At 30.9% G+C, this 16,159-nt stretch overlaps 3 protein-coding genes and 1 non-coding gene across 4 annotated transcripts; 1 reads left to right on the top strand and 3 right to left on the bottom strand.

Moving 5' to 3' along the window:
• Nucleotides 1–3,592: 3,592 nt before the first annotated feature.
• On the top strand, nt 3,593–3,665 carry TRNAR-UCU (transfer RNA arginine (anticodon UCU)). The gene has a single exon. It is a non-coding gene; the product is annotated as a tRNA-Arg (tRNA).
• An 830-nt stretch (nt 3,666–4,495) lies between these two features.
• CIA30 (complex I intermediate-associated protein 30) lies at nt 4,496–6,368 on the bottom strand. The gene is made up of 2 exons (XM_018452965.1): nt 5,682–6,368; nt 4,496–5,092 (listed from the first exon to the last, which is right to left on the bottom strand). Exons 1-2 carry the CDS (start codon nt 6,050–6,052, stop codon nt 4,570–4,572), a joined length of 894 nt encoding a protein of 297 aa, XP_018308467.1. The 5' UTR covers nt 6,053–6,368; the 3' UTR covers nt 4,496–4,569.
• Nucleotides 6,369–6,984: 616 nt separating this feature from the next.
• LOC108725738 (uncharacterized) lies at nt 6,985–8,010 on the bottom strand. The gene is made up of 3 exons (XM_018452939.1): nt 7,874–8,010; nt 7,607–7,796; nt 6,985–7,308 (listed from the first exon to the last, which is right to left on the bottom strand). The coding sequence occupies exons 1-3, from the start codon at nt 8,008–8,010 to the stop codon at nt 7,291–7,293; spliced, it is 345 nt and encodes a 114-aa protein (XP_018308441.1). The 3' UTR covers nt 6,985–7,290.
• A 3,309-nt stretch (nt 8,011–11,319) lies between these two features.
• CLS (cardiolipin synthase) lies at nt 11,320–13,316 on the bottom strand. Its single transcript, XM_018452967.1, is given in 5 exon segments — nt 11,320–11,586; nt 11,681–11,938; nt 12,551–12,892; nt 13,116–13,181; nt 13,184–13,316. Coding segments are annotated over 5 exon segments (984 nt in total). The 5' UTR covers nt 13,235–13,316.
• Between the last annotated feature and the right edge of the window lie 2,843 nt (nt 13,317–16,159).

The following is a 16,159-nucleotide window of genomic DNA, read 5'->3' as shown; positions in this document are numbered from 1 at the left end:
TGTAGTCGTCGTCGAGCGACGCGACAATACAATTATCGTTATCCCCACGGTCAATACGCGACGCCGACGACGAGCGGTGTCGGGACATTGCAGATGCGCGCCGTTTATCGACGTGTTCTCTGGAGAACGAATTGTTATTATTATTGTTATTGCTTTTTATTGTATGTTATTGCTTTTTCCGAATGGCGCAGCAAAACAACGAAGCTGTTTTCAAGTATTTTGGCTCGGTCGTTGTTGAACAAATACAAATAAATTTTTAGAATTATAATTGCGAGGAAAAATTATAATTGTGTTATCTCATAAATTTTATAACTCTCGTTAATTTTCCATTTTTAATCAAATATACAATTACAGTATATGTTTTTATTTTATGTCCGATTTAAGATATATCGAAGCATTCATTTAAAAACTCGAATACAATATAGATATTAATTTGTGCAGAAAAATCTATATAGAATAATCTTTTCAAAAGTTATTCTTGAAGATTTTTGGATTGACTCATATTTAAGCGAGAATTGAACACGATAGCTAATTTCAATTGCAATTAATTTTGTATTTCTGTATATTTAAACAATAGCAAAATTTTTATATTTCTAAATCATTAATATAGCACAGAATTTGTAGCAATATCGCTGCAAAATCGATCTCTGCAATATAATCGATCTGTGCAACTTTGTGCTGTAGGGATTGCTAAATAAAACTCTGATGAGAGATTCAGATCTACGATGAACGAGATAATATCTCGACGTCAAATACATAAAAATTTACTGTCCATGTGACAGTATTATATCAATTATGTCGCGGAGCTTTAAGTAACTATAATCTGGAATTTTTATATCATACTGTTAATTAAAATAAACTAAAATCAAAATAAACAAATGTAAGGACTTTTCTAATATGATGTCCACATGAGGATTGGGTAGTGCAGAATTAAAAAGTTAAAGTTAAATTAAAAAGTTAAAAAGTTAATTAATTTTAACTTAACTTAATTACATTTTAGATTCTTAACTTTTTAACTTAATTTAGTTACATTTTATCGGTAACTATTAACTTTTAATTTGATTTCTTTTTAAGTTAATCCTCAGACATAATGCGAGAGGATAATGAGTATATAATTTAGTAATTTTATATTGTATAATCGTTACTTGTGAACAAAAATAACCAGATTCTTTAATAAATATGCTTTGAGAAAAGAAAAATACGAAAAATTATGTATAATGGACAAACTATTCCTTTTTCTTTTTTTTTGGTTGTTCGTTCGGATCAAATTTAATTTTTAACTTTTCAATTACTTTTTTTATTAACTTAACTTTTAATTCAATTAATTTCATTATGGATTAACTTGTATTTTAATTAAAATAAACTTTCAAGGCTGTTAACTTTAATTTAACGTAGTTAAAAAAAAAGTTAACTTACCCAACCCTGCCACATGAGTTTTCAATTGTCGACCGATTTCAGCAAAATTGGTACAATTAATTCCGAGATCTCGAAATAGAAATTTACTACTATTATTATTGTTGTTGTTGTTAGTTTTGTATTGTCATTATTATATTGTATTAGTTCTTCATTTATAAATTAGTCTAAAGTATCTTTGACTAAACTCTTGCACATACTTTTTTTCTTTATACAATAATTTAAGAATTCCATGTTCAAAGCAACACGTCAGAAAATAAATTCAACAAATGCATTATCCTCCAAATCTTCCAGACAACGTCAATATTGGCATCGCCCTTAAACTAGCAATAGTATAGGAAAACTCTTATAAATGCAGAGATCTTTTTACAGTGCTTACTTCAGAAAAGTTCTCGGATTTATGAGAAAGTTTTTCTGTTCACACTACCGCTTTATTACTACTACTAGTATTACTACTATACTATGTTTGTTCAACAGTCATTCATATTATAATTTTCCTGGTGAAATATTTCTTAGAATTTTTTATATAATTTTACAATTTTTCAGAATTTCTACATATTTTATTTTTATAACTTTTTGAAAATTTCTCAGATTTTTTAATACGAATTCAAACACTTCTCAAAAATGTCTTCAGATTTTATAAGTTTTCCTCGGAAATACAATCTTAAAATATTTCAGAATTTTATACATATGACATAAAATTTACTCATTCTTTTTTCTAAAATGCTTCATATATACAGGGTGTTCCGTAATTTTTTGCCAAGCGCTTTAGTGTAAATAGAACAGACTGAGTCGAAAAATCCTCTACCATTTTGCAATTTTCACAATAGTTAACAAGATGTTTATTTACTAAAAATCACTAAATATTGGTTTTCAATAATTTTTTATTCAAATACTATTAATTTTACAAAAAAACAGTAAGAGATAAAAATTATTTTCTTCTCATAAAGTTCTGAGAATTTTTTTAGAATTCTTTAATACCGTATTTCCTCATGTTAGTAAAAATAGTCGCCAAAAAGAAAATGCAGTACTAAAAAGTTGAAAAAACTTCTGAAAAAATTCTTAGAGTTCTATGAGAAGGAAATAAACAATTTCTGTCTCTTTCTGTTTTTCTAAAGTTGACAGTATTTGAATAAAAAATTATTGAAGATCAATATTTGGCAATTTTTAGTAATTAATATCTCGTTAGTCATTACGAAAATTGCAAAATGATACAGGACTTTTCGACTCAGTTTAGTCCGCTCTATCTACACAAAAGCGCTTGGCAAAAAAATTGCGGGACTGTATATGTAATTCTGAAATATTCTAGATTTTTAATTCTATAAGTTTCGAAGGAAACTTATGAAATCAAAAGAAGTTTAAGATATTTTTCAGAAATCTTTACACAAGAGTAAGTTTAAAACGTTAAAGAGAAGCCTTTGAGGCTTCTCGATTCTAGTTTGGATCCTCTTCAGTATAAATAAATATATAAATAAACAAACTTAATATTCACATAAATTAATAATCATAAACATCGTCACGAATATCGCACTAAGAATCGTCAAGAATAACGGTATAGGTATAAATTTAAAATGTGAAAAATTCTTAAAAATATGAGATGTGAGAATTTTTTTCACCAGAACTGTCATATTATGAAAATAAAATCATAATTTTTGTTTAAATAAACAAATTAAAAATGACCTCGCGCTTTTTATGCAGGAAATAAATTATTTCTCAATCTTTTTATAATAAGCCATGACTTGCATAATTAAAGTTTATCAACAATATAATTTTAAATTATTGCAAAACATCTAAAATTAAGTTTTCATATTTAACAAAATTATTAAGAAACTTAATGTTGCTTAAACTTAAAATAAAAGTTAATTGTATTAAGATGATTTTTCCCAGTACATCGCGAAATTGTTTTGGTATTTAAATTTTTGCCGGTCAATAAGTGACTCTAATAAATATATTGTTTTTCATTTCTCAAAATAATATTGTCAATCTTTTATTTTCATCATATACCTTGAGTTTTTTGATCACATAAAAAAATACGTTCTTTGCCTTACAAAATAATTTTCACTGTTCTTAAAAATATTCTGATAATAAAATATTGAGATAATATATGAAAATTAATTATTTTTTTTTAGCATAATAAAGTAGTAGTGCTATATTACTTTTTATGTCGTCAAGTTGTACAGTCCCTTTGGCGCAGAGGATAGCGCGTTGGACTTCTAATCCAAAGGTCGTGGGTTCGATCCCCACAAGGGATGCACACCTTTTTCTTCTTTTTTTTACATTTTTATTTTTTATAGTCGCTTTTTCATGTCGTTTTTTCATATAAATAAGTACAAAAAATTGGCAAACTCAAAATGTTCTTCCTATTAATTTTAATTACTACATATATTTTACTCAATATAATATTTGTATGTAATAATACACACAGACGCGTGCCAAGCAAATGTGCGCGCGCACATACACATTTATCAAGTTTAGATAATTTATATTTCGTGATAGAATTCTCTCTCTCTCTCTCTCTCTCTCGGCATAGATTTCTATTTATAATTTTATGTACCGTATAATTTGGAAAACATTTAACTAATCAAAATAATACTTAATATTTAAAATGCAAAAAATATATATATGTATAAACATGACACATATAATATAAATGGAATTCTATATTCTAGAATCTGAATTATAGATCGCGAAATATAGATCGTTTAAAATAGACTTAAATTTCATGAATGACAAATTCAATAAAAAAAGCAACACTTTTCTTTCGACCGTTAATTTAGTACGAAGAAAAAGAATTTCATAAATAAAATATCCAATATTTGCTCTACTATACATCGCTGCAATTTATACTTAAACAATGTTCTATACACATAGAATCATTCAAAATTTTTGAAGATAAATATCTGAGAGAAGAAAAACCACAGAAACTATTTAAAATCTTAATACTTTACAGAGAGTATATTCTATGACTTTTCCTCACAAATAAATAAATAATAGCAAACAAATTTGTTCTTAATTCTTTTAGGATTGCTAAATAAATTAAATCAAATACAAATTTATTATTCACATTGTACTATGTATATTCCTCCTCCCGCCATCTTTGTACATACAGTAAAATTACATTCTTTGAATATAGTTTTTATATTTTACATATACATACTAAAATCTGATTCCTCTAACATCATACGTTTCATAAGCAAACTCTTCATTATGAAATTTGTCGTACTCCACTCCAATATAATCGATCTCTAATCTGAAGTGGCCGGAAATATCATCCGCTAACGATATACCAAAATTCGTAATCTCATGTTGCGTGACTGGCACCTGCTTATCTTGAGCTTTGCCTTTACTTGAAAATACGAACTTGGAGAACGGTATTCTGACATATTGCCAATACGGTCCGCCTCTGGTGTAGAGGACATAATGATACATGTCGTTCCAGGTCAAATCAAACATGCCTCTAGTAGAGAGATTCAGTACATAGCATCTACCATCTCCTCTAATACGAAGGACAAGATGGGTATAGTGTGACCAATCATGGTAAGTATCTCGCTTGAAAGACTTTTGTTTAGGTATACTGGTCATGTTGCAATAACCAGCATACCTTATCCTGCCATCCTTGGGTAAACGAGTGCTTATCGTACCAGAAAATACACCAGTACCAGTGGAAGACATCTCTAATCTAGAAAGAAATAGTAAAGACAATATAGACATGTAACAATTGAAAATGCCTTTGTGAACAATTTTCATATAATTAATCAAAACATGTAAATTTTAGAATTTTTCAGAATTTCTGATTAATTGCATAACTTTTAGAATATATTTCTCAGATGTTTTATACAAATTGGAACATTTTTAAGAAGTGCCTAGAAAGTCTACGTCTTTCTTAGAATTCTGAAATACTTTAAAACTTCTAAGATTCCTCACTCTGTAATTTCTGATAAAATCTTCTGAAAAAAATTTAAGCATTAAAGATCCAGCCTTCGATCATTATATTTAATTTCTAGTATTGATTGTGTTCTCACATATGCAGTCTAAAATAAAAATTCTTAATATTGTCTTATGAAAGAGTTTAAGGTATGTTTTTCAGAAATTATGGAATGATAAATTTCAGAACTCATATATGAACAATTCTAAGAAAAAATGTAGACTTCCTCAGTATTTCTGAAAAAGTATCCCAGTTGTACCAAAAATTCTGAGGAAAATTTTCACCATTATTGTGATATAAAAATATAATACACTAATATTAGATACATAAAATTTAAACCCACTTGACTGTTGAAAAACCTTCGTTGTAATCACTATCACATGTAATGACCCATTGATCCAATGACTTTAGATCGTTCTTAAATCTCCATATAACGTCAACTTCGTTCTGTCTATACATAAAAATAGGATCCATTCTAAGTTTCTCTTTCACTTCTTCCATTAAAATACCAAATTCTTCTTTGAATTGTCGATATCCTTCCCGTATTTTACCAAAAATACTCAAATTTTGTTCTGGCGGTGGTCTGTGATACACTTTTTTATAACCTGACTTTCGATCAGGTTCATAAACACATGACAAACTCGAAGTCATATGCAGTTTTCTTCTGCCAATCGCAAAATCTGTTAATATTCTGCTAAGAATTCGCGTATTCATGTTTGTTCAAGATTATGTACTGTTAGATGCAGAGATTGTAGGTTAGAAAATCTTCCATCTCCTTAAATTGATTTTTTCGTTAATTTTACATGGCCTTATTATACAACACTTTAAATATATACAGTGTCTGTACAATATACAATAACTTCTTGTTTATAATACTGCAGAATTGAAAGATCAACAAGATAATTTTAAATAATCTTGATATCCCAGAATCCCATCACTTCTTTAATTGATGGCTCCCGCCTCCAAGTATCAAGAAGAGGTCGATAGGGCCAGAATCCTGGCTATGTCTAAAATTCTAGAAGCCACAGATTTGCTCTAGAAATGCCAGACTTGGCCCGCACTCGCGCATGCGCGTTGTTTACAGCTGAGCGCGCAGTGCTGTAGCCATTAGGGTTAGGTTAAGCCGGCGGCACACGATGCTTGTTTTCTTGCTGGATTGCTAGTTAGAATAAATTCTTGCCACCGTATTGGCTACGATGCAGACACTGTCAGTATCGTAGCCAATACGATGGCAAGATTCTGATCCAGCTAGGAATCCAGCAGGAAAACAAACATCGTGTGCGGCAAGCTTTAGGCCCAGTTCTACAATAGGGTCTTCCTCGAATATTTTCTTTTTATCTAAAACAATGCTTCTACCCGTAAAAACAAAAGTTACAATAACAAAAGTTACTAAAAATCAATCAATAATTTTTTTTAATAAGTTAAAAATCACGTATGTTTTGAACGCTCATTTATTCGCGCCATATCCTGCTGAATCGTGACGTCACACGCTATAAGCCAATCACACTTTCTTTTCGCTCCTCTGTTTTTTAATAATTTTTAATAATTTTTTGGCCGTAAATGAGTATTGCTAATATTGATAAATGGATCTTATGAACAATGCAGATAATTTAAATCTATAAATATAATTTTTTTATGACTAAATATTCACTATTTTATTAAAATAAGTTAGGTTAGGTCGGTGACAGCTGTTGTTGACAGTTGATTTAAAATTTACATAAACCGATGTGAAATGGCAGAAAATTTGCAGAAACGAGTAATGGCAGAGAAAAAAAGAAATTACAAGTGGTGTTTTGTGCCTTCATGCACTCAAAACAATATCTGTTCTCCATCAACAATTTTCCTGTCAGTGCCAAAAGGAGAGATTCGAAGAAAATGGTTCGAAATCTCAGGCCGAACTGATGCTTCAACTATATCGCTGACTAGTAGTTTGTTTTGTTGTGAACACCATTTCAATGTAAGTCATATACCTAAAATATAATAAATTAATCCTAAATAATTCAAAATAAATTGATTTTATGTTTGCAGTTAGAGGAGGATGTTGAAAATTACATGCAAGTCAGGTTCATTCCAAACGTACTCATTCGCTTAAAGAATGGAGTTATGCCGACAAAATTTGCTTGCCAGCCTCATCGAGAAACATCAGATGCAAGCAACATTAATGTTATTAATATTGGTATCATTCAAATAAAAATTAATATTATCGAATTACATTATATGTGAATATAATAAATAATGTAATACTTACAGATCGTCAGTAATACTTACAGCTGCACAGTCTTCGCATCGAACATATTCGACCTTGTCTATCTCTTCGTTAACAAGCATCGATACAGAGTAAGGTTTATTATTTACTCTATGTTCAGGACATATTTTCCCTCGGACTTGGCAGAAATTACCTTCACGTTTTACTTCAACGTATCCCACAGCTGCATCACCATAATCTTTATCTTCAGCCCTGTAAAATACAGATATTGATTGTGGAACTATATTAAACTTTTATATATATTGAATGTATGTAAAGTGTGTAAACACCTTTTAGCTTTAACACCTCTTGTCTCTGCCACGTTAAAAAATTCATTTTCACTAAAAAAGTCAGCAACCATTAAAACGTTTAATTTTGGTAAATTATCCGATTGAGCTTTAACAAAACCTGTAATATTTCTCGCCATGTTGTAACTGATTACTTAGGGTGCGTTCCGTTTCTTGCATGATGTGCATAATGCATCATTTATCCTTGTTTAACATTCGGTGAATAACAAGGATAAAAGATGCATTATGCGCATCATGCAAGAAACGGAACGCACCCTTAGTAATTCGCATGATCCGTTAAATATCACATTTGTTTTGTTTATATATCTTATGTATGTGTCATTTACATGAAGTATGTATTTACAACGTTTAAACTTACCGGGCTCTGCTGAATCGTGACGTCACGGCCAATCATATTGCGTTCACTCCCCACTCATTTTTTAAGCACTTTTAATCGGAATCGTAAGGTCGCAAACAAATCGACCAATCACAATCAAAATTGAGATCTCGAGTTTTTAAACACTCGACTGTGCTTGGCCGATTTGCTTTTGTACGTGTGATGCCTTTAAAGGCCTTTAAAGGTCTTTGAAGGCCATCACACGTACAATTTTAGTCGTAATCATAAGGTTGTAAGCAAATCGGCCAATCACAGTCGAGTGTTTAAAAACTCGAGATCTCAATTTTGATTGTGATTGGTCGATTTGTTTGCGACCTTACGATTCCCACTAAAATTTTTGTACGTGTGATGGCCTTAACTGTTAACCGAGGTTCAACTTATTCATTGTCTCTTTCCAATTCTAAAATTAGAAAGAGACAATGAATAAGTTGAACCTCGATTAAGAGTTAACCATGAGTTGTGGAACTGGGCCTTAATGTCACGAGGCCTAATGATGTCGTACCGTGTGGACCGCGAAATCTGCGCGCCAAACCGGACAACAGGAGATGCGAGGAATCCCAAGAGGCAAATATAAATGAAGTGAGATATTTTAGTTCAGAAAATGAATCGCAATGGAGAAAAGGCCCGAAAAAAGGTATATATCCGAAAATTTAGAAGATCTTGGTTAGACGAAGAAATGTATTTTACCTGTAAAATTATTTCACCGTCTATCCTCATCATAATTTATCCACACAATTATATATTACTGCATGCTAAGAGGTATGTCTAATTTCTATATATTTCTAATTCTATTTTTCTTTGGGGCGACTAAGGACGCCAGTTTCACGAACGGATTAGATACTCTACTGGCGCTTTAGACTACGCGCATGCGCGAGTGCGGGCCAAGTCCGGCATCTCTAGAGCAAAATCTGTAAGAATTCGTCTGCTCTAGGAAACTTTGTGCGCATGCGTAAAATGACGTAGCAGCTACTAATGACGGAGCAATACGGAATACGGGTGCTTTTGGGGCTCCTATACATCTTACAACATTGTTATGGGCTACGTTTACACCGTGCATTTAGGCCGCGGCCTATACAATAGATGTCCTTGTTTATCCTGTAGGTTAAACAAAGATACCTATCGTATAGGTCACGGACTATGCGCACGGTGTAAACGTAGTCAGTGACTAACCGTCCCAAATTAGGAGGGACAATCTCAAATTTTAACACTATGTCCCGGTTTACAACGCGTTCCAAATTATAATATAAATTAAAATGTAATACAATTTGTATTTATACGTATTATAGTTACATATAAATATATTTTATTTTATGATATTGTATATTAACACGTTATTATATACATATATTTTATTTTTATTGTATTATATTATTATGTTATTTATTGTATTAATTCAATATGCGTTGTAATTATGTTTTTTATTACGTATAATTTTTTTGTAAGAATACTGGTAAGATTTTCTGCAGTTTCCCTTATTCTTTGCAACAAATGTTGGTATTCATATGATAAATCGGCTGCAGACGTAATAAAAAACAAAATTTATTATTATTCATGAACACACTATGTTTCTTTAATAAAAACTTTCTTTTCTCCCTACAACTTTCTTAACATCGTTATTAGGGGTCTTATAGTACCATGAAATGTATACGTCAGTTAAGGCTGCTCAGCTTTACGCATGCGCACAAAGTTTCCTAGAGCAGACGAATTCTTGTCACCCAATAAACCCAATCACTGTTTCTGGCTACGTTTACACCGTGCATTTAGGCCGCGGCCTATACAATAGATGTCCTTGTTTATTCTGTATATTAAACAAAGACACCTATCGTATAGATCGCGGACTAAGCGCACGGTGTAAACGTAACCATAGATACATTCTGATAGTAACCTGTACTACACTACAAAGTATAGTTCATTTTTCAGGTATTTATGTAAATTTTTGGGAAACAGAATCCCAGATAGCACACAATATTTACAAAATATGTATAAATATTTATAAGATTTATTTTAAATATTTTGTAAATATTTTTTTGTGGCACCGTGGATTGCACTGACCATAAACATTTATTATAAATATTATGAAATATTTATTGTAAAAATGTTATAGTAAATGCTATGAAAATACTTAATGAGACATTATAATCCAAGTAAAAAATACTTATTAAAAATATTTATTTATATTTATCATAAATATTACATAAAATATGTTTTAACATCTATATTTTAATAATATTTTGAATAAAGTTTTATATAAAATATGTATGAAATATCTATATTTCAAAAAATTCCAAAAAAAGAATATTAATAAATATTTATCATAAATATTTTATGCTGTCTGGGATGCAAATCTAACTTTATAGGAATCTTCCTGGCAATGCAAGAAAAAATTAGATATAAACAAAATGAGGAATTTTTATTTTTCTAAGATCTGCAAAACATTAAGACAACTACACTACTCTGTAGTAAAGTGTAGATCATATTTTTATTTATTACAAATTTTTAAGAACCAAAATGCAAAATTCGATTCTATACGAGCTTCTCTTTTATGAATTAAAAATATCATGTAACAATGCAATCAAAAAATCCAATTAATAACCCAAAAATGTTATAGAAAAGTATAAATTTCTACGAGACAGAAATTCAACTAAACAGATATTACTGAATCTTAGTTTAGCTAAAACTAACTGCAAATTGTAAGCCAATTCTTCATACAATACAACTGGATGTTTTCTAGCATAAATGTCCTAACATCTTTGTGCAAATAATTGGAAAAAATATATATATATAGTGGATTATTCTCTACACAATTTAAAGCTACTTTTCCATAATAAAAATATCTAATTTATCATTTTTAATATCATATTTTACAAAACTTTGTACATATATAGAATTTTGTAGAAGAATAACTTTTTTAAAAGATGTTAAAATTAACAAAGGATTATTAATATCTGTACACAAGACAGTAGATATATCTAATAATATACAAAAGGAAATAATATGCATCATCTAAATAATAAATTCGAACATATAATATTATACATATAATGTACAGGATCTAAGATGATGTCTGTGTCGGAGTTTTCTTCCTCAAAAATTTATACGTATCTTTTGATAATAAATAACTGACACCTCCTGCGATTGTTGTGAATGCTGTTATATAGCACAGACATTGTAGGATCGGATGATCTACGAAATGGTAAATCGGAGCAGCCAATGTTCCAGCAACCAGAGACAATTGTATCCCAGTGTTTAGTTTGCTTGTTAAAGTCGGTGCTAATTGTACAGTAGCGTGTGTGGGATCAAAATATCTCGCTAAGGTTTTCTGAAATTATACCGTATCAAGATTAATCATTTAATTAATTAATCATCAATACATTCGGACAAATTAATATATAATGGAATTAACAGATACATACTGGTGGAGGTAAGGAACGATATCTAATATAAGATGCAGCAGTTACTAAAACAACGTCACGCGTGACAACGAGACAGGTGAGTGGAACTGGTATCAAACCAACCCATGCCAGAGAGAGAAAGAGCGTCCCAACAAGTAACTTGTCTGCGACTGGATCCAAGAAACTTCCAAGTTTCGAGGCCTGCGACGTCCAAGTGCGTGCGATCCAACCATCTGCTAAATCACTCAATCCTGCAAATGCAACCAACCATAGCGCTATCTGCGCCATGGTATAGATATTGTTAAAGATAATTTAACGTGCTACATTAGTTGTAACAAATAAAATCAATCGAGAAAATTAATACAGCAAATTTTCGATACCAATACATTTATATTTCTCTTCTAAAGGTTGGAGAGAATTGTAGGAAAATTTGAAGAGTTAAAAGAAAAACTTGGAAACTTCATTCAAACAATTTTAATTACTCAAAACAGAACATGATATACTAATTGCTTGATAACAATTACATCTTGAAAATAACATCCTTCAAATCATTATTTTTTAAGTGTATGCATTTTTGCAATCTCTCTAAAGTTGTTCATGACATATGTTTAACAAACATATCTTTGTCAAAATATTATGTTCTTATTTTGATATTATTAAACTTATCGAATGAAGTCTTTTTTAGTTTATATTTTACCTCTTTAAATTTTCTTGTTTTTTTTGGGCCCAGTATTATTATTTTAATAAACAATTATATAATTATATAAATTTATAAATCATATAATTAAATATATAATTATATTGATCGTTTTTATTAATAAATTAAAAAATATAAAAAAACCGAATTTTGTCTAAATATAAAAAATTTTGTTTCTTGTTTTTTTAAAATACCTGATAATCTTGTGACAGGATCAAATAACTTAAAAACGGTGAAGTTACTATACGACCCATGCAAAGGAAGTTGGGTATCGTCCAAATATTCTCCCTTTCGATAATTTCTTCTACTTTTCTTCTTGTATGTTTAAAATTTTGCACTATACGTATTCGCAATGTTTTCTTTTGTGTTCGTTCCCTTGGGCTAATACGCTGTCTGTAACGATTTTCACTTTCTGTGACATAGAATCTGGCTTGGCACATGGGTATATATCGTGTTAAACAGTGCTCTATTAGACTTTTGTTTAAAGTACAGAGTTTAAATCGTAGAATGGTGAAACAGTTCATAATTAGTTGCTCCTATGTGAGAAACAGAATAAAAAAATATTACTTTCATAATAGAACCTAATAAATATAAAATGTTCTTAATTATGAAGATGAATAATGAAATATATATTAATAATGAAATATAATTTATTGTTTAATTTTACGCAAATAATACCATTTTTATGAAATTTCAATTCTAGGCTTGATTATTAAAGCGATCGAGCAATGAAAATATTTATAGTTTGCAGAAACTGACCGGTACCCGTTGTTGGGCTTGGAAATATTCACTTTGATGTGTTTCTTTTAATTTAAACAAAGAGTAGTAAACACTACTTTTCGTGAATTGTAGAATAATTCACGAAACGTCTCGAACATGAAATATTTGTACGAAATATGCGCATATATTCTATATATTCACGAGAAGCGTAGTTTATTTTTGAGGTTAGATTCATGGATAATGATGGAAGCTTTCCAACAAGCGACACTGTACGACACAGCGATCACCTCATCTTTATTTAACATTGACGAACAACAAGGATGCAACGATCCATCGTGTCTTTGGTTGCATTCGAGGAGCGCGCTATTAGCGCTATTTGTGTCATCTATCTTTGTTTTATGTTTAATAAGCAATAAAGATAGAATGATACAGTAGCACTAATGCTGGATTCACACTGCATCCGATTTTCGTCGTACGATGCAACCAATCAAAAAACAGGATTCCGATGAATTTTGCGTCGTATTATCGGAATCCTGTTTTCTGATTGGTTGCAGAGCGTGAATCCAGCATTAGTGCTACTTGTATCATTCTATCTTCATTGCTTATTAATAGTGTTAATAATAGTGTCTTCCCGAATGCACCCTCTGTGGGTGCATTCAGTACTATAACCGCTCACTGAACGCTCAGTGAGCTCTTGCATCTGATTGGCATATTCCGTTAGAACTAAAAATATAGACCAAACAGATTCAAGAGATCACTGAGCGCTCAGTGAGCGATCGTAGTACTGAATGCACCCTGTGTCTTTTGTTGGAAAGTTCCTGAAAGTTTGTTCGCGTCGCAAGCTCCAACATGCTCCTATCATAGCTGTGTTCCAAAATATACTGCCAGTACTGAAAATCTATAGTGCACGTGACGTAAACTATAGATTTTTAATGGCAGTAAATTTCGGAACACAGCCCATAACTCCTATTCACTCTATCAAGCGCGTTACCCCGGATCTACAATAGCGTTTTAAGCCTTAAGTCATAAAAAATGGGCGAATCACAGTCGATTATTCCCCTCGAATTCGACTGTAATTGGTCAATTTCTTACGGCTTAAGTCTTAAAACATCTATTGTAGATCCGGACTTAGAGTGAGTAACGGCTATGGTAGGAGTATATTGGAACATGTTGGAGCATGCGACGCGAACAAACCTCTAGGCCCGTATTCAGAACGGGCTTTTATCGATAAAAGCGCGCTTTTATTTCTGAAATTCTATAATATGCGTGACGTAAAGTATAGTATGTTAGCGCGCTAACATCGTTGTAAAGGCCATCACACGTACACAAATTTTAGTAGGAATCGTAAGGTCGCAAACAAATCGACCAATCACAATCAAAATTGACATCATGAGTTTTTAAACACTCGACTGTGATTGGCCGATTTGCTTACGGCCTTAAGATTACGACTAAAATTTTTGTACGTGTGATGGCCTTAAGCGCGTTCTGAATACGGGCCCTAATGTTGGCTGCGGTCCACTTGACGCTACAAACTCTTCGAAGCGTTTCAGCGAAAAATCAGAACAAAGAATTTTACGAATTGACTAATCAAAGAATAGCTGCGTTCAGTAACCGTTTTATGATTGTCTGCTGAGATAGGACCATTCTTCTAGATCTAAAAGTATGATCCAATTAGCGCGAAGGAAACTTCCAACAGTTGCAAAACAAACGTTCTGCTGAACGCAGCCAATCATAAAACGGTTGCAAAACTGTTGAGTCTGCTGAACGCAGCCAATCTTCGAAGCGTTTGTAGCATCAAATGAATCGGAGCCATTATCATATGTATCGACCCAAAAAATCGACTCACCGACCTTAAAAAAAAAAATAAAATACAACGCTATGTTATGTAAATTAAATTTTATTTAGGTGATAATTAATTAATAAGAATTAAAAACATCGGAATTTGTAAATTGGAATTAAAAATTGAATTGAATCGAATTTCATCTGCACGAAATTCAAGTCAGCTATTTAAAAAATTCCATTATATTATTTTATGCTGTAATGTCTTCGTATTCTATCTCAGTTTGTTTATTTACAATTAATTAATTCAAGATAAATTTTTTTAATATTGATTTAGGAAGTAATTAAATATCAATTTCTTAAGACATTCTTCAGAAATCTTCATAAATTAAAAAAAATATATTCTCATATATAAATTTTTTCACCATTTAAAAATCTGAAAGAGAGAGAGAGAGAGAGAGAAAGAGATTGAAAGAGTTGAAGGTATTTTTCCAGACATTATGGAATGAGAAATCTCAAAATATTTCAGAATTCATCTATATGACAAATTATAAGAAAAAATGTAGATTTTTCTGAAAAATGTTCCAACTCGTCTAAAAGGATCCTGAGAAACATTTTCATCGAGGGCATCCAAACAGCACAGAATATTATTATGATTAATATTTATCATTATTCATTTTCTGAAATGTTGTATAAGTATTGTTGTGTCAAAGGCTGGGCACAATGGGTTCGGGATCCGCGAGGACGTCGGGACCGATTAAATGATTTATTCACACATACTATCCGTGTATAAATTGAATATATTACAGAATACTTTTTTATCACATTCGTGTTTTATAGTTATTTAATAATTTCCCGACGCGTTACACTCTCTTGCGAATTACGGTCGGACTTACGTAACTTTGGACTGAGAGCAAGATTCTTGACCGAACTGAATTGAACTCAATGAGTTATAGTAACGTTTAATATCTTTAATTGATGCTTAATAGCATGTTGCAGAGTCTTTTGATTACTCTGCAATAAATTTATTTGTTCCTTAATTACTTGAGAATCCTCTGCGCCATTGTTCCGAATAATGTTTTGCTTCATGTTCCTATTGCGTCTATTAATCCAAAAAATATGTTGTGCCATATGTTGTGCAAAATATGTTGTACTAAGAGCCGGGCACAACGGTATTTTATATGCTATATAAAACTTTATTCGAAATATTATTAAAATATAGACTCTAAATATTTTATGCAATATTTATGATATATATAAATAAATATTTCTAACAAGTATTTTTTACTTGGATTATAATGTCT

The sequence above is a fragment of the Mycetomoellerius zeteki genome, unplaced genomic scaffold (genome assembly GCF_001594055.1).
Source record: "Mycetomoellerius zeteki isolate Tzet28-1 unplaced genomic scaffold, Tzet1.0 scaffold36, whole genome shotgun sequence".
Lineage (NCBI taxonomy): Eukaryota > Metazoa > Arthropoda > Insecta > Hymenoptera > Formicidae > Mycetomoellerius > Mycetomoellerius zeteki.
Note: the sequence above shows the minus strand (reverse complement) of the source record. Positions and strands in the feature narration are given on the sequence as shown.